This window comes from Streptopelia decaocto, assembly GCF_964273445.1.
Source record: "Streptopelia decaocto genome assembly, chromosome: Z".
NCBI classification, from domain to species: domain Eukaryota; kingdom Metazoa; phylum Chordata; class Aves; order Columbiformes; family Columbidae; genus Streptopelia; species Streptopelia decaocto.
This window is the reverse complement of record NC_138657.1, coordinates 62,586,099-62,605,258: the sequence shown is the minus strand read 5'-3', so window position 1 is coordinate 62,605,258 and position 19,160 is coordinate 62,586,099. Positions and strand designations below refer to the sequence as shown.

Sequence of the window (19,160 nt, the reverse complement as noted above, 5' to 3'; positions counted from 1 at the left end):
GAAATAACTAAGCCTACTAAGGTATATTTTTATTTAGCACCATACTTTACTCTGCTACTTTTTCCCTCACACTTTTAAATGGTCTGTTTTACATTGGAATATCAAGCATCAAAATACCTCAATGATGAGGAATTCCCCTGGAATATAAAATATACTTTCTAGGCTTTTTTTCTTTGGAATTCCATATTATGAATCTTCTTACACTGGAAACATAAAATACCAGAGACATGAGACATAAGCAATGCCATTTATTGAAGCTTGAAACAAATATGTCATCATAGTTTACTTTTTAAAGCTTGAAATGTTAGAACAAGCAGTGAATGTGCCAAATACACATTTTTTCCTGAGCAACCTGTTGAAGCTGATGTATCTCAGGCTAATATGATAATATAATGGTATCTCTGCACTTAATACTCTATTCAGTTTTGAGAACAGTGACCATCTGGGCTAGGATCATAAAGCCACCTTTACTTAAAAAGAGTTATGTCATAAGTAAGAAATCTTCCCAAATTGATGGGAGAGATTACTGCACATATTGTTAACATAGAGGAGATATTAGGCTGATGAGTGCAATCTAAGAACCTATGTAAATAGAGCAGTGGCACTGCTTTCTTAAAACTGTTGTCACAATCTTTTCCCTAAACTTTTAAGCTGAGCAACAGTGATGACTGTGCTTCCCTGGGTAAAAAGATTATTTTGTTTAATGTCCATAATATAATTTATTCACTTTTATCCATTTCATAAGAAATCACAGCTCCCTGAAGAAAACAATGAAGCCAGAAATGGTTTTACTCCACACTAGCCATAATGAACACTGGAAGAGACAACCCCCTCCAAGTGCTTTTGCTCCCACCTGCACTATATCCACTCAGTCAGCTCCTTTCTTATTAGCTCACACACCTGATGGCCCACTTCTGCTGATCTCTGCAGATAAAATGCTGCAGGTACCTCTGAGAACAGGAGAGAATGCTTCCTGAATCAGCTGGGACACCTCCACTCCTTCACATGATTTCTGTGTGATTTCTGTGTCCAGTGAAAAAGAATTGCCCAGATTTCTATTGTTCAAAGGGTCAGTAGACATTCAGGACCTCAGAAGGACATAAGCACACTATGAAACTTGACAGGCATTATGTCTGGCATTGGCCAGCAACACCATAGACATGTATTATTTTAAGACTATGTGCATGTATGCTATATACACAAATGCATGCATATGCACCATTGGAAGTTATCCCCTACATCCGTTATACTAGCACCATATTTTTAACAGTGGATTTTAAGTTTTATCAGCACCTATAACTGGGGTTATACTGCCATCACTGAGGTTAATGAATCTAACCTTACCATGCTGCATATCCTGAACTCCCAGAGACTTCAAGTGAAGAAGTGAGACCTTAGCCAAAGGTCGCAAACCTACGAAAAAGGACAGTTAGGCTTGTGGCCTTCATTAGGTTAATACATTATAGCCAGACCCAAACATTCTATTAACTTTCAGAAAGATCTGTCTAGAAAGAGGGCTATTGCTAGTCTTAGCTCTGTAACCATAGTGACACTTGGATTTATGGCTATGCATCTCCACTCCACATTGCATAAAATGTGACATTTCCCTGTATTACAATCTCAAATTGTCAGGTAGCTAGGGAGTAAATCTGAGACTTTCAAAAGAGCATGAAGAACCAAGGTGTCCAACTCCTACTGAATTTCAAAGGGATGTAAATGTCAGACTCCATCCAGCTCTTTTGGAAATGCCCAGTTTTTCTTCCAAGGGTCCAGTCTGGTCTCCCTAAAGTTTACCCTGGCATTTTCTGCAATAGCAAAACAGATACACTGTTTGGCTAGTGCTGTCCTAATGCCTGAGGCCCAGAGCTATGCAGATACTCTGGGTCTCAGGCTCCATTCCCAGGCACCGTCACCTCATTGTGATCAAGGATTTGCACGGAGAAAAGTTTGCTGAAAGTGAGGTGATAGAGTGTGGATGTGGGCTTACACTCTACTAGGAGATACTGGATTAAATGATAGCTCTGTCATTGAAGGTGGTACATGCAGCTTTGCTTTCATGGTACCAAGAAATGTTGCTTAAAACTTACTTGGGAATTTAATATTCCAGATTTGTTGTGTTTTTTGGGTTAGAGGGAGACATTTGCAGCAGGAGAAAACTGATCAGGACAGGCTATTGTTGAGGTATCCTTTAGAGGTTCAGTCAAGTACTAAACTTATTTTCATTTGAAAAATCCGAAGTTTCAATTTGGCTTGCATATTGTAATCAGTTATTATTAAACTATGCTTTTAAATTTATGAAATTAGCAAATGATTTAGAGAAACACTGCCACTTCACTTTGATTCCTAAAACTAGAGAAGTGAGAGAACATAGAGGGAACTGGCCCACAGCTCAGGTCTGTGTCAGCTGCCCTGTGAGCCACCTTCACTCGGAGCTCTTGAATCTTAGTGGTGCTCATGTTTCAAGTGGGTTTCGGAAAAGAGATGGAAGAAAGAACAAGTAAAACATTCATTTAAAAAAAATACGAAAATTCTTGCAAGCTTGTTTCTATCCCCTATGCATGCCTAAGAAGTACTAGCTGCTGGTACATTGCAAATTACATTACAAATGCTGGACTATTACAGACAAAAATTTGAAGCAGTAAATTAGGACTGATAACCCTAAGGGATGTGTTTCCCCAGTTTTGATCACAGATTTTCATTTATGTTGGATGGTTCATAAGAAAAAGAAGAAACGTAAAACCTGTAAAAAGCAGCCCTACTCAAAGCACCTAGATAAAACAGCTAGTGCCGAGCAGCTTGGTTGTTGTTTGCTTGGTTTTGAGGTGATTTTCTTCTAGACTTAGTGTAATTCTGTTGTTTGAGGCCTCGCTGATCCCAATATCTTGCTTTGTTACGAATTCGGGTCTGGCTACAGGTGAAGCAGCACTGGGTCTGTACGGATGGCAGCAAGCACTTGCCGATGCCTTTCAGCCTCTGGCAGAAGTGAACTGACAGCTGGTCTTTGCTGCAGGGCAGTCCTATGGTAAAGAAGATAAGAAGAATTAGTTGTATATTACTGACAAATTACCTGTATTTCTGGAATTTTAAACTGCTTTATGCCAGACAGTCATGTCTGTTAAAGTTCTTATTTATGACGGCCTTCTCTTCCTCTATTATGGGTCAGCTTGATCCCCTTGAAATTTTAGGACTTATAAGTGAAGAGGTCTGATTCAACTTTTCATTACCTTCTGTCTTGGAAAACACAGCACTCTTTTACTACCATTCACTGAGGCTTTACTTTTTCAGTAGACAGAGCTGATCTAAGTTCTTTGCTTTAATGCTTCTACTTTTCAGAAGTGACACAGAAAGTGTAGCAACAAAGATTTCCAAGTCTGGTACTTTCACAGTCTTGTAACTGTGCATTTAAGACAAGTGCAGGGAGTGGGCAGTGTGCTACAAAGCCATGTAGGGCAGCCAGAAGAGCACTGACAAGGCACCTGAATCTTCACGTTCAGCTTGACTACGCTTCAGTTTCTGCAGCACTAGAATAAGCCAGGGACTGGTACCATCTATATTACGGTGCTGCTAGCTCTGTGGTATCTTTAACAAACTGAGATGTGTCAGATTTAGTTAGGTATTACAAAATGGGGGTCCTGGCCTACGAGATAGCTGATGGGAGACTCGAGGTTTGCAAAAGCAGGAAGGTGGCGGATTAGTCAAATGCGAGGTTGTTGTTCAGCAAATCCCTCAACACAAGAACTAGAGAAACTCAAGATAGTTTAAAACAGATAAAACCATTTATTTTCACAAGAGGCTGTGAAGCTTTGGAACTTGGTGCCACAGGAGGGGGGGAAGCAGAGAGCATTTGAAAAAGGGATGCAACATATTAATGGAAAAAGTTCTGTAAACTTCAACTAAAAGACATGAGAACAGGTGCCTTTAATAGCACCAATAAGTCACCTGGGAAGGCTGGAGGAATGTCATGGAAATTAATCACAGGAAAGGACTAAGCTCCTATATTCTCCCTAAGTAGCATCCTCTAATGCCATTGCTGGAGACACAACATTGGGCTGCATGGACCACTGGTCTACCCAGAAGGGAATTATGTTTTACTGGTCCCCTGGGATTTTACTCACAGAAATAACTACTCTGTGTAGGTAGTATTTATTTGAGTCTGTCTTTCTGAACATGAGATGGACAGGAGATAAGCAGACCAATTCAACCTGAGGGCAAAAACATGTGCTAAAGATCTTTGAGCAGTAGAAGGGATGCATCACTCTCACGTGTATGCCAGTTCTGAATTGCCCTTGGGATTCAACCTCTTAACTCATTTCCAGATTGGACCCTTACTTGCTGACTTGCTAAGAAGGAAAAATCCTCCAAAAGGCCTTTGAAGACTCTTCCAGAATGACATTGAGCTGTTGCGGTTCTTACCTAAGGGTACCTGTTAGATACAGACTACAGATACACAGACTACAGATAAATATACCCTTCCATAAGCTTCCTCCCTCCCCTGCCACTTCTTTTCTGGGCTATCACCATCTACACAACTGGGCTCCTGGAACCTTGAAGGAGAGAGGCTTCTCTCTACCTCTTCATTTTGGAGACAGTCTCGCACTGTGTGACACTGAATTCATAGTGCCAAGACTGTATCTGGCTTCACTGCCACTCAGATTTTTCTTACAGTGTCTCTCTCACTTTGCTTGCTTGCTCCCAGTCCAGAATTTGCAGATCCCATAGGGGTATCTGTCTTGAGAAATGGCATTTGTTTGGACACACAGTGTGTCCTTCCACAGCCCACAACGCAGCCCGTGAGTTACCTAAAACAGGTCAATACAAGCAGAACTATTCATTTAGTTTTGGCATCATAAATTAGGGTTGCGTGCTCAGAAAACTGCATTCCTCATCATGGCAACACAAAGCCAGTAGGGCTAGAGAACATGACAATGTGATTCTGCCAACAGTGCAGCTGAGCAGTAGCAGGTAAGGCTGAATTATAATTACTGAGCCTGTAGTATTCACAACAAGCTGATAAACTGGGTCAGCTCCTACTGTTTTGCAGAATTTAAACACAAATTGAGAGCTTTTCAGAAACTGTCTGATGCAGCTATATTATTGTACCTGTGCTTTTCCTGCATTCTCGAAGATTGCACTTCTGATGCTCTGTGGGCTTGGGTTTATCCACACACATACTGTCATCTTCAGTTTCATTAGTTTCTATATTCATGCACTTTGCAGCTCTTCGCTGAATGCCCCCTCCACAAGAAACGGTGCACTGAAAGAGAGTAGTATATATATATTGTAATATATACAAAAGTCTTTTACACAGAACTTGGGTAACATGCCAATATTTGAGCTGTCATGTGACAGAAAGCTTATATGATCCAGAACAAATGACACTAATGTGCTTCATGTACTGTATTCTCTGTCCAGACACATCCAGGGTGCATCGTAGACAAATATGGCAGGATACAGTAGAGGGGTAAATAATAAAAATTCAGCATTCTTGAAGGTGTAACCAAGGTAAGAGGACTGTTTTCTACAGAGGAGGGGAAGGGTGATCTGAAATGCCAGTCCTACAAAGTAAGAAAGCAGTAATCCAGCTTAGTATAGGATACAGACATATTTTGTATCCTGTGTATTCTCGTATTCTAAATTAAACATAAGTAATCAACTGCAATGTTAAGTTTAGAAATGAACGAGTTGAAGATTTCAAAAAAGCTCAGCAAGATGTTTTTCTTTGGTGATATTCACTCTGTGGTTACTCTTTCTTTATGACCACAAAACAACTGCCAGCTGCTTGTTCTGGCTGCATACAGATGGCCATAAAAAACAAACATTTTCAAAACATGTTCCTGTACTGTTCTGTAAATGTATTTAATTCTTCTGGCATCCCAGTGTGTCTGAGAATTCCCTTTAATTTCTAGATTATTTTTCTCTTCAGATAAATAGTGGCCAGCAAGATAAATACTTCAACAGATAGAGAATGCCAGCAATGAAGAACAAGAGATCAAGAAAGGACTAGTAACTCTCTTAAGTTTTCTGAAAATCATCCTCTCTCTATCATATATTTCTGTGCATAAGATAAAATATTACTGGTGTGAAGTACATTCAAACATTTTAGGTACTCTTGAAGCAACTTTATTTTAATGTTTAAAATGTTTTCCTTTATAAAGTAAAATAAATGCAATTAATAAATCAGCAAAATAGCTACTATAACATTTTGTTATTCAGTTGCTTATTTTATGCATATCCCAGCATTTTCATTTCCATATTTATGTGTTAGAATTGCACTAACTCTACATTACTTTATAATCCCCACCTGATGGCTTTATGTCAAAAACAACCCATTAAATTTTCTGTGTTAAATGACTCCCTGTTATTTTCTTATTTGAGGTTCCTGGCTTTCATTGTTCTTTCAATGTTCTCTTCTGCTGCAAGGACTACTTGTAATGTATGAATAGGTTTATTAAGGAAATTGGAGGGAAAGGTTTATTAGATATACCAGTTTATTTACAACCATACATGTATGGCAGACACTGAAAGGTTCCCCAATGATACACCCCACATTTGTCAATTAGATTTCCAGAAGCTGAAGTAGAGGGCTGCTGGTCAAAATTAAGAATTTCTGTTTGTGTGGGCATGTCCAATAATCCAAAAATTTGCTTTAAAGCTCAACAGAACCGTATTACAATGACTGGAGAGGCTCTGGAAGCACAGACAGAACAAACAGCCTGGCTATACTTGGAAGGATTCAGCTAGCCACATATCAGAGACTATTATTAGCAATTCAACCTTTTCCCTCCCTCTCTAAAGATGCTTTTATTCTGTCATCCTCTTGAAGTGTTGCCTTACTCTATATCTAACTGAACATGACTGGATTTACTACCCAATAGTCTCTTCCGGTGGAAAATTTTAAAGGAGTAATGGAAGAATGTCAATAGTAACTCCTTTTTTATTAGAAAAGGGGGAAAAAAAAACCCCACACCACTACCACCAGACCTCTATCCAACAACATCCAATGCAGCAACAAAAAGTAAAAGCTACAATATCACCTGAAGAAACTGAGATGGGCTGGCTCTGGAATGTTTAGTAATATTTTCAAAAGATTTTTTTTGTAGCTCCAGCTATGCATTAGAAACTGTACTTGCCATAGGCACTGAGATTCACAGACAAGTGGATAATATGATCAAATATGGCAAATTTATGAAAACAAATTAAAAAAAAAAAAAAAAAGAACTGAATCCTACCAGGCCCCATGCTTGGTTAATCCACTGTGTACAAGGTGGCCTGTTACACGATGCAATGACATTAGGTCTTTTTGTCTAGTCACAGTAGCCGCCTTCTGGGTAACAGATACTTTGCTTTTGCTGGCCACCACCACATGTTCTCAAACACTAACAAAAGAGGTGCACAAACCCAGGAGGAGAGAGATGGGAATAGATGAAAAATGCAAAACAGACCATAAAGACAGCAAGAAATCATCTCAGTTTAGAAATGTGGAGCCACAAGTAAAAAAAGCACCATGTCACTGATCCACGTGATTTAAAAGATGTAGAGGGCATCCTGCATACCAAGTCTTACAGCCCAGATATGAAGAAAAGCTTTACACTGAGGTATTTATTTAATTGTATGTTTGGAAGGAAACAGGGAAGAAGATATTATTGGTCAAAAAACTTGGTAAAACGCTTCTTCTGACATGTATTAATGCAAGTAATATAGGACAGCATAGAAGAGACAACAAGAAGAGGCAACACAGAGCTGCTCATGCAGCACCACCAGCAAAAGTAACTTCCCCAACAGGAATGAGATTGGAACATTAATCCTGCACATATTTGCAGGATTAATCTGCTCTATTTAGTGAAGACACCACAAATTCATGAGATCCAACACCTGATTTTATGAGGCAACTGGAGACATTAAAATTCATCCAATGCATACAATAAAAGCATCATACAAAGACAGTGACCCATGTTATTTTTTAAGTGTTCTTTTGTCCACAATTGATTAGTCTATTATTACCTACCAATTAATTTTTCTACTATTATTCATTAGGTCTACAGTAAAACATTGAAATACACAAAAAATTTTCTACTCTGACATGAAATAAGGCACCAAAGGTGCCAGATAGACTTTGAATAATGCTTTGTTCCTATCATACAAGGAATTGCATCCCTATGGATAGAGAACCAGAGCTGACACCTGATAAATGAACCTCTTCAGTCTCATTCTGTCCAGTATCCTCAGCATGAAGACAATTGCCAGGGTTGGACAAGTGGTTTTGTAAGATATTTGAGTGCCAAACAAGCACAATCATTTGGCTAATTTTATTTTTCAACCCTTGCTGACTGCTCTTACAGGAAGCACTGCATTACTGTATACAGGATGAGGTCTCCTCCTTATTGCAGGTGTGACTTTGCAGGTGTGACTTAGAGTGGCCTGTAAGGAAGCAATGTGATCACCTCCCTTGAAACACAAAAGCATCAGGTCCATGGTGCCACAAACATTGCTGTGCTTTCACAAAAGCTGCTTTTAGTGGGAAAAAAACACTAAAATGTAATCAGATCACGTGCTCTAGCTGACATAAATATGTGCCTGGCTGCCTACAAATGTTTGCTGGCACAGATTTATATTGCAAAGTGACACAAAAGTCTAATTTATCTTAAGTCTGACCTCAGTTTCTGGCCCCATAAAATTCCAGCCCAAAAGTGTGAAGGAAAAGTCTAAACTAATCATAATGAGAAAGCAACATTAAAATGGCAGCAAAAGGGATTAGTCCAAAGGAATGTTTCAGGGTGTGGTAATCAACAGTTCTACCTGTGTGTCACATGCAATCCTAGGCATGACTATGGGAAATCTTATGAACATCTATGATAATTTTTACTGTAACCATACACAAGGACTGCAGAGCCTCTGAGTGGTACTGTATGTCTTCCTTTGTGCAAAAGTTTACCTACCTACCAGCAAGGGATCTAACAGTTACTGCTAAGTGACAGCTAATTGCTCATTCCCAAAGCTTCTTTTAAAGAACAATACCTCATTCCAGGGCTCCACATGCCACTGAAGGCAAGGCTCCATGTTACAGCTTGTGTTGACTTGTGGTTTATATCCGAGCAGCTGGCAATGAAAAGGCCTGAGAAGTCGCTTTTCGCGAACATCAATGCAGTGAACATCTCGGGTCTTGAAGCCGCCGTTGCAGTTGGCAGAGCACTGTACAGAAAACAGAAAGGGGCACATCTCCAAATGATGGTCTGCTGAGCAGCTGTCCCTTCCCCAGTCACAGAAGAGAAGGAGGAGCTTTGAACATCCTGACTCAGAGAGGGAATTTCCACTTTAACATATAAACAATCTGTTGTTAGGCTTAAAAACGGTGGTTTTCATCACAGCAAATCAGAACATGCTGGGTAAATATTTCCTTCTCTTCACTGGAATACCCATTAGCAACATGGATACATATTTAATTAAGAAATCCTGCAGCTATTTCCCAGAATGTCATAGTGAAAGAGGCATAATGCAATAAATACAAAAACCAAATCCTGTATGCAGGGCAACTGTCAGTTCTATAGTTTTTTCTATGGGAGAGAGGGAATGTGGGAGGAAAGAGGCACAGCTGTGTGAGCTGATTTCTCATTCAGTGCTGGAAGAGGTAGGTGTCCAAGGCAGCAGATTGCTCAGGCTGGCAAAAATGCTCCTCCTCTTCATCCACAGACTTGAGTCCCTGCTACCTCTGTGAGACAGTGGACTCATCCCATACCAGCAGTTCACATTCTAACTTTCCTCGCTCCTCCATGGCACCAGAAGGATCCATACCCCCAGAGTAGTCTGGGCATGAGAGAATTGGACAGAAGAGAAAGACGCCCTGAGACTCACTCACAGCCTGTGAAACCCCTTCTCAGCTTGGAGCACTGCTGGTGAGCCAAGCAAGCCCTTCCAGTCCCATGTTTTTCCCCAGAGCTTGCTCCAAGGCCTCATGCAGCAGCATCAGCACCCACATATTTGAGGGTGGTAAAACACTGGCCCAGGCTGCCCAGAGAGGTGGTCAATCCCCCATCCCTGGAGACATTCAAGGCCAGGCTGGATGGGGCTCTGAGCAACCTGACCTAGTTGAAGGTGTTCTTTCCCCTTGCAGGGGGCTTGGACCACATGACCTTTGAAGATCCCTTCCAACTTAAACTATTCTATGATTTTATGATTCTGTGTGAAAGCCCAGGACCTCTCCTGCTGCTGAGGAAGAACTCAATTTTCTACCCCAAGGATAAGGACAAATAAACATTTAATTATTTTGTCTTCATCCAGAACTAAAGGGAATTCTGCCTACACCACTGAATAACCCCGGATCACCTTTCATCTTTACCAGCATGATGCAATATAACAACTGATGCTGTTCTCCTTTGCATAAATAACCATTCTTCCATGGAATAAGGAACCTGAGTATAACACTTCCCCAGGGAGATGAAGGATGGCTAGAAGGGGAGTCCCTGCTCTCGTTCACAGAAATTTCTGTCTCTCTGCACAGAGTCAATGGACAGAAGTGACTGTGCAAGAAAATGAGTACACACAGCCCCAAAATATGTGTAAATTATGTTTGTTATCAAACTCAGACTGTAGGAAGTATGAAGAACCTTTCTTTTAGGGGAGGGTAAGAGTTAGATGAGAGTAAAGGAACAGAGAAAGCTCTACTACAGTAGCAGGGGAATACAGCCATATTGCTGTGCTAAGGTGCCTTAAAAAAGTTTGAAACACGTAATGAGGCAAAAAATTGTCACCTGCAAAAGCTAACAGCTGTTTTTATATATGAAATTGTAATTAGTTTGTATAGTTCAGCTGCTGAAAAATAAGGGTGGCGAACACAACAGAAATCCACTAGGAAAAGCCATTTTTTTCAAACTGGCCTTACAAATGGGATGACACTTTAAACCTTCTGTTTCCTGTAGTATTCTATCATTAAACCTGATCTCTAGCTATTTTCTGAGACATAACTGTCAACCACTTGTTGCAAGTACAATAACATTTATGAATAAAAAGTGAAGGTGAAATATGACCTACTGCAACTGCGACTGCAGAATGTGTATGCATCATTTAAAATAAATTTCGAAGGCTTAAATGTGGTTATGTAATGGCTTGACCTTGCCTGGACTTTTAAAAAGGCATGTATTTAATGTAAAAATCAATTCTATGTCAAAGAGCTCAATAATATAACAGGTTTTGTAACTACAACCTTTCTTGCAGACTCTTATTTGTATCCATCTGCCCTCTAGTCCAATGACAAAGTTGTCAGAAAAAAAAATATATACTGAGAAAGTTTGAGAGATCTGTCTTTTGCTTTATTAAATCAACATTATTTCAGATAGAATTTTGTAGTTTTTCTCTTTTGAGTCTTGAAAAATAACCCACTGTTTGAAGCCCCAATTTTAGACATTGTTAAAACAAAATGCAACAAGCTTCAATAAGTCACCAAAATCCTTCCATCAGTTCATGACACATCTTACAATACTAAAAAAGAACTCAAATGCAATTCCTTTGGTTCCAATTACCAACATGGACACTCTCCTGTCTCTTGTCCAGGCCTGTGTACATAACAAGGACCAAATAAGACACTAGACATAACAGTCGTTCTTGCCAGTATATTTTTCTTTATTAATTGTAATGTAAAACTTTGAGCTTACATGAATGGGGAACAGATCATGTCACATAAGAGACTAATATCCACTGGCAAGGGTGAACAAGAACGTGCCAATTCACTCTCCCAAATTTCCACCTGCTTTTTAAAATTAGGATATGTCTTTGGAGGCAGAGATCAAAAAGAAGTCACAGGCAAATATGTAGAACTTTGCCCTAGGATCTTCATAAAATATGGATGAGAAGCCCTGCTTTATCTTTAGATGCAAGAGTTAATGATCATGACCCCCATACAGGAAGAACAAAATTCGCAGCAGATGTGTTTCCATAAATAACTTAGTCAGGAAATTAGTAAATTAGTGCTGAATGATCAACTGGGAATCATATATGCATTCACTGAGTAAATAATTATTTTTAAAATGAAGTATTTAGAACTCCCTACTCTTCTAAGTTAGCAAGTTTACTCTTCACAGACAGCTCTGAATGAAGTTACCTTGCTCCAATTTCCTGTTTTCCAGCTAGCGCATGGGCGGAGATAGCATTTTCTTGCAGTATCAGGCTTTTTCTTGCGCTGACAGTGAGATGTGTTTCCGCTGCTGCACTCCACGTGTCTCCAGAAAGCCCCCATTCCACAGGTGGTAGAGCACTGCACAAGGATGAGAGGACAGCCCAGGGGTAAACTCAAGATTAAGCAAATAACTCTAGAAACAATCCAGAGACCTAAATAAAAAACAACTACAGCCATTTTAGATGACCTAGATTATCTGAGATACCCCAAAGAAGATTAAAAATTAACCTAAATCTTACTTAAGGTTATGAAGGAGGGCTTTTTGCCGATTTGTTAAGAAAACACCAATTCTGATTTATAACATGCACTGCTCTTCTTTGGCAAACTCCCTGCTTACTGAGACATTCTAAATCTGTATCAGCTGTTCCACTGTTTCCTTCTGTGATCTTTTGGGATCCAATGCAAAATGCCATTGCATCTTATCTTCATCACTGTTCCCTCTCTATCCCTAATACTGTTGATTAAATATTCAGCAAATTGAGTGTGTGATGCTGAAAACCTGAAATAAATTGTGCGAGACTCTTCAGAAAACTGTTCAGGAAAAGGAGTTTTGAAATGAAGGATTCAGAAAATGGCTGTTTCCAACATTTGGGAGGGTTTTAGTGTCTGAGGTAAGAGAATATTGATCATGCCAGTCCAGATCCAAAGACTGCACACTCTTCACTGAAAGTCACCTTCATTATATTCTGAAGCAGGAAGAGGTGAAAAGTGGCTGGAGACACCCATTTACCTTTTTCTCCCTTAAAAAGGGTGGGACAGTGGGTCCCTATATGCATAGGGTCAAATCCACACATGTCAAAGAGCCTGTAGCTAGCATGGCAAACAGCATCAATCTTGGATTAAGACTGCATAGTAATGAAGAAAGCGACTGCTGTTGTGTGTTTTGAATGACCTAAACAGAACTGGGAGAGTTTAACAGGGAAAGCTGAGTAAGTGTCCCCAGGAAGGCAAGCAAAGCTAAGTTGAAGCTAAGGCCATTGAAGACATGAAGCTGTTAGCAGATTCAATCAGAGAAATGGAAAAATGTTTAAGGGTAACAACAAAGAATTTTTTTTAAAACTGCACCTTATGAAGAGTACAAATCTGCAAGGCGCCTGCAGCATGCCATTTCCAACTTCCGAGATTCCCAGGACATTTGACCAAGAGGCCACAAAGATCCTGCTAAAGGATCATTCAGGAATCAAGTCTTTCTCCTGTCACAGTAAATGTCTGTTACAGTGGGAAGAGGTGCAAGCAAATTTTCATGACCAATAGGAGGTGCAGAATGAGCAGATCTGGTGGTAATGGGGTATCTTTGGTAGCCAGAAAGCTCTTAGAAAATGACAGCCCAGAACGACCCAGGAAAGTGATAGGAAGGAAATTAAAAGTAACAGAGGCAGCAGTGTCATTCAGCATTGTTTTGCCCTACTCTAATTAGCGCTCTCCCTTGGGAGGTGTCAACAGTGTCAAGGGACATGTCACACCATTCCATCTCTATCACTATTTTGGGGCACTAGCATAGACATACTCTAAAGAGCAAAGAAATGTCAGAATATTGGCAGTCACTAAAAGAGAAAGATGGAGAGCATAGCAAAAGATTCATCTAGGTAGATGTGGCAGTCTTGAAATATCAATGCCTTGGAGAGATGTCATTTAAAAACAAGCACAAAGTTTTACTAAGGACAGGTAAACGGAAAAAGCAAAAATAAAGTCAGAAAATTGTAGACAAAAATAAATTAAAAGTAATGAACAACAAGAAAAGGTTCTGTGAATGCTAGAAACAAGGTGGTGGGGGGAGAAATATGAAACTTTTAGTTAATGAGAAAGATAATAGCTGACTTATTTACAGAATCACAGAATGGTTGAGGTCGGAAAGGACCTTTGTCCAGCCCCATGGCTCAAGCAGGGCCACCTACATCCAGTTGCCAATTTGGATTCAGAATATCTCCAAGGATGGAGATTCTACAAATTCACTTTTCCACCACCCTTTCTTCTTCAAACTTGGGAAAAAACAAACAAAAAACCAAACAAACAAAAAACCCCACCCAAAACCTAAACATGCCAGGATTCACATGAAGTTCAGGAAACAACAGCTTGAATGAAAATAGCAAAAGATTACTGAAACATTAAGGAATACTAAGTTAGATGCATTAAGCATCCTCAAATTTATTTCATCAGTTCTCTGAAACTGAATGTATTGACCTTATCTCAATATTCATTCAAGTACTCTTAAATAATCTTTGAACTGTTGAGAATAATTTTTTTTAAAAATAGATTGGGAAAGTCCCAGAGGATTAGAGAATAACATGTTTCAAGTTATCTTTAGGAAAAGAAAAAAAGTGGATCTGTGTTCTAACGGTACACTTCACCTAACTTTACTTCACAAGAAAATACAAAAGCAAATTATTAAACAATCAAGATCAAAATGGTAAATAATAACAGAGATGGTAAAGCAATTAAAAAGCCTACATAGGCCTATATAGAACAAATTATTCAATTCAATCTAAAATCCTTCTCAGAAAGGGGAACCTGGTTTAATGAATATAGAGAGCCAATTCATGTGATGTTTTTTTACATGATCTCATAGATCATTCTTTCAGCAATGATGGAAATATGGGAAATATAGTCTACGTGAAATAATTACAAGACTAGAGCACAGCTAACTGAAAAACTGTAATAAACTGTAATAAAGTGGTCCACAGTAATTCAGTGTCAAAATGAAAAGACATTTCAAATATGGTCCTGTGGGGCTCTATCCAGAGCCAAGAGCCAAGCTTTCCTCAGTATTTTCATTAACTAATTGAATGACAAAAGCCAGCATGCACTCATAACATTCGCAGATGATGCCAAGTTGGGAGAGTTGGCAGGAATGTTGATGGACACAATCTGAATTCAGAAACATCTCACCACTTTTTATACATACATGCATATATACACACCCCCTCTTCCTCCTCTACCTCAAAACTTAGAACATCTGCTGATCTAGAAATACCACATTAAGGGATCTGGGGTTTACAGTGGACCACAAATTGAATAAATCAAAGTAGGAAGGTTACAAAACAAGACAAATCTCATCCCAACATTGAGATAGAGGGTCATATATAAAATAATAGCATTTTTTCCATTTTATTTGCTAGGTGTCAGTTGTGGCCACAATGAACATCACTGATGAAGAAATAGATGATGAAACTGAAGCTAGTCCAGAGAAGAACAACAAAGGCATTAGACATTTAGAAAGCACAATAAAAGTCCGAAAAGAACCAGATTGTTTTGTTTAGAAATCAACCCCCAAACCAGTTATTAAGATGACAATTATCTTCCATGGTCTGCATGTAAATAATAGAATCTTAATTTTCAGTACACATGATGTTGACTGTGTATATGGAAAATATTTCTAATGGGGATAACGAACAACTAGGACAGATTGTAGCATCTCTGTATTATACAGTTCTGTTTGGGATGTGCTGGGCTTCGGAGCACAACCTTTGCCTGGACTTTCTCTTGCAGGCTCTTTCAACCAAGCAGATCTAAACACAGGTCTTTGTGCATGTGCAGGAGGAAATGCTTCATTTGTCCCACTTGAACATGGGAAGCTAAAGACATTCTCACCTGGTTATGGGATGGCACAAGATGAAATGTCAGACTGCCAGTGGTGGTGACACAGCTGGGGTCTTACCCACTGTCTGCACCCAGACAGAGGGCACCAACAGGATCTCGGTGGTCTAGCTGTGCTTTAACTCCACTGCCATGGGATACACAAAGTCATCTCTTGCTGTTCTTTTTAGCCCTGCATTGCCATAAATTTGCATCATGCTAGACAGACCCAAGAGCAAATAGGTACAGAAAAACAGACCTTTGATAGCCTTCACCATCAACACTGAGACACAGAGGCAAGTCAACACATGGAGGTTTCAAGATCTGGACCCTTGGCTGTTCTGATTAGCTTAGTTAAAAAAGGCCATCTGAAAAATGAGGTAACTTGTTCATGTACCAGTCCCTCATTTTAAGTATCATGATTTGAAGAGTACGAAATCCATTAGCATAAAAATAACTCTGTTTACATAAAAATAAAATTTTACAGTGGGAAGGATATTAAATACAAGTTTGTAAAATGTGAGTGGGCACCCTGATGACTATATTCTGTAATTATAGTTGCCAGAACTGGTGGCTGCCCAGTCCCTAGCCCAGGCCCCAAAGTAACTAATGTCTCAGACACAGCAAGGCAAGAGCACAGAAACGTAACTCTGAAAAAGCCTGGTGCTGGGTATTGGCAAAGAAAAGTCAACAGCAATACATAAAAACAGTAATCACTTATCTGAGGCCCTAAAAACCTTTGCAATCCAGGTTCCAGTATAGGTTGGGAAATTACATATTAGAGAGCAGTGTAGGGGAAAGGGACCTGGGGGTCCTGGTGGACAACAGGATGACCATGAGACAGCACTGTGCCCTTGTAGCCAGGAAGGCCAATGGCATCCTTGGGTGTATTACAAGGGGCGTGGTTAGTAGATCGAGAGAGGTCCTCCTTCCCCTCTACTCCGCCCTGGTGAGACCCCATCTAGAATATTGTGTCCAGTTCTGGGCCCCTCAGTTCAACAAGGACAGGGAACTGCTGGAGAGGGTCCAGCGTAGGGCAACAAAGATGATTAAGGGAGTGGAGCATCTCCCTTATGAAGAAAGGCTGAGGGAGCTGGGTCTCTTTAGTTTGGAGAAGAGGAGACTGAGGGGTGACCTTATTACTGTTTATAAATATACAAAGGGTGAGTGCCACGAGGATGGAGCCAGGCTCTTCTCGGTGGCAAACAATGATAGGACAAGGGGTAACGGGATCAAGCTGGAACACAAGAGGTTCCACTTAAATTTGAGAAAAAACTTCTTCTCAGTAAGGGTGACAGAGCACTGGAACAGGCTGCCCAGGGAGGTTGTGGAGTCTCCTTCTCTGGAGACATTCAAAACCCGCCTGGACATGTTCCTGTGCGACCTCACCTAGGCGTTCCTGCTCCAGCAGGGGGATTGGACTAGATGATCTTTTGAGGTCCCTTCCAATCCCAAACATACTGTGATACTGTGATACTGTGAATCTATATTGCTCTTGCACAGTAAGTAGAAGTTACCCAAGTATTATAACCATTCAGTAATAATCAGCAATCAGGTGAAACTGGGAGAAGTCATCACCTTTCAGATCAAGTATCTTCCAAATGCTTTACATCTCAATAGAGTTTTCAAACTCCCTGTAAGCTGTACTTGTTTCATTTACTGAAATGGAAAGACAGTGCTTTTGAAAGTGATTATTATAGGACGTTAACATCTGTTCTGATTGAATTTCGTCACCTTTAGTAATTAAAAAAGTTCATTTTGGGACAGCCATTAATACAGATAAAATGACTGTTCATTTCTACATTCAAACAAGACATAGTATGACACTGTAATTATCAGCTGCTGGATCCAAAGAATACTGCACAAACACAACCACTGACCTGACAATTTTAATTTCTACACCAACGAGACAAAATGCTTTTTCTTTACCTTCTGCTACAACCCAGTTCCAACACACAATCACCTAAATTTCTAAGGTGCACAACTCCATATTACAATGTCTTCCCAAGGGCATGTGCTGGACAAATTACAAACCCTGGATATACCAGCTCAACTTTGGACTAATATCTTCGCTTTGTAGACTCAAACTGGTTTTACCAGGCTGAATGCTGCTCTGAGTTCAGAGCCATTTGCTTAATGGTGGATACAAATGTTGATGGTTGGATGAGATAGAAATGCACCACAAAAATCTGTTATGTTAATAGACAACTAAAAATATGTTTAAGTATCCATGGTATTAATATGCTTCATACAGTACAAAAACTAGTTTACCTACATGACACTGGTCACGTATTGAGCTAGAAAACATATAATTTAGAGAGAAATGATATGTAAGTGAAGGTTAGAGCATAACAGCCCATCTACAGCTCACTTGCATTATGTACTTATTTGGTAATACAAGCATATTCATGTGGTGTCTCCAGGATTCATCTAATAGCTTAATTTTTTGCTGTGCTCTAAAACAAAACTCTTGGGATATTTCTAGTTATAGTCAAACCTGAATGGCATGTTCCTGGAAGAGGAACAGAATTAGAATTAGAAATGAACAGGACAGGATAGGATACAACAAAATATTTCAGTTGGAAGGACCTACAATGATCATCTACTCCAACTGCGTGACCGACTGAGGACCGACCAGAAGTTACAGCAGGTTTTTAAGGGCTTTGTCCAAATGCCCCTTAAGCACTGACAGGCTTGGGGCATCAACCACCCCTCCAGGAAGCCTGTTCCAGTGTTTGACCACTCTCTTGGTAAAAAAATGCTGCCTCATGTCCAGTCTGAACCTCCCTGATGTAGCTTTGAACCTTTCCCATGTGTCCTGTCACTGGATCCCAGGGAGAAGAGCTCAGCACCTCTGTCTCCACATCCCCTCCTCAGGAAGCTGTAAAGAGCAATGAGGTCCCCCCTCAGCCTCCTTTCCTCCAAACTAAACAAGTTCAAAGTCCTCAGCCACTCCTCACAGGACATCCCTCCAGGCTTTCCACCAGCTTTCTTGCCCTCGTCTGGACACATTCAAGGACCTTCACATGCTCATTAAGTGGTGGTCCCAGAGCTGCACACAGCTGCTCAAGCTGAGGCCGCACCAACGCTGAATCCAGCAGGACAATCCCCTCTTCTGACCACTGGTTATCCCGTGTTTGGTGCTCTGCAGGATGGGGTTTCCCTCTTGGCTGCTGATCATGTTGAGCTGCTGTCAGCCAGCACCCCCAGGTCTCTTTCTGCAGGGCTGCTCTCCAGCCACCCCTCTCCCAGTCTGTACTGGTGTCCAGCATTGTGCTGTGCTGGGTGCAGAATCCAATATTTGGAGTTGTTACATTTCATCCCATTAATCATTGCCCAGTGCTCCAGTCTATCCAGATCTCTCTTCAAGGCAACTTGTCCCTCAAGAGAGTCAACAGCACCTCACAGACTGGATCATCAG

General features: G+C 40.3%; 1 protein-coding gene across 3 annotated transcripts in view; it reads right to left on the bottom strand.

Moving 5' to 3' along the window:
- Positions 1–233: 233 nt before the first annotated feature.
- ADAMTS12 (ADAM metallopeptidase with thrombospondin type 1 motif 12) overlaps positions 234–19,160 on the bottom strand; it is a 181,906-nt gene continuing 162,979 nt past the window's right edge. For 2 of the 3 annotated variants that reach the window (XM_082074433.1, XM_082074435.1), the window contains 4 exons: positions 12,092–12,244; positions 9,016–9,189; positions 5,101–5,254; positions 234–3,017 (listed from right to left, as the gene is read on the bottom strand). In XM_082074433.1, coding sequence (XP_081930559.1) covers positions 2,782–3,017; positions 5,101–5,254; positions 9,016–9,189; positions 12,092–12,244 — 717 coding nt within the window. In that variant the 3' untranslated portion in view covers positions 234–2,781. Of the gene's footprint in view, positions 3,018–5,100; positions 5,255–7,291; positions 7,377–9,015; positions 9,190–12,091; positions 12,245–19,160 lie in introns of those variants that run through there. The other variant, XM_082074434.1, reaches the window with a different exon arrangement.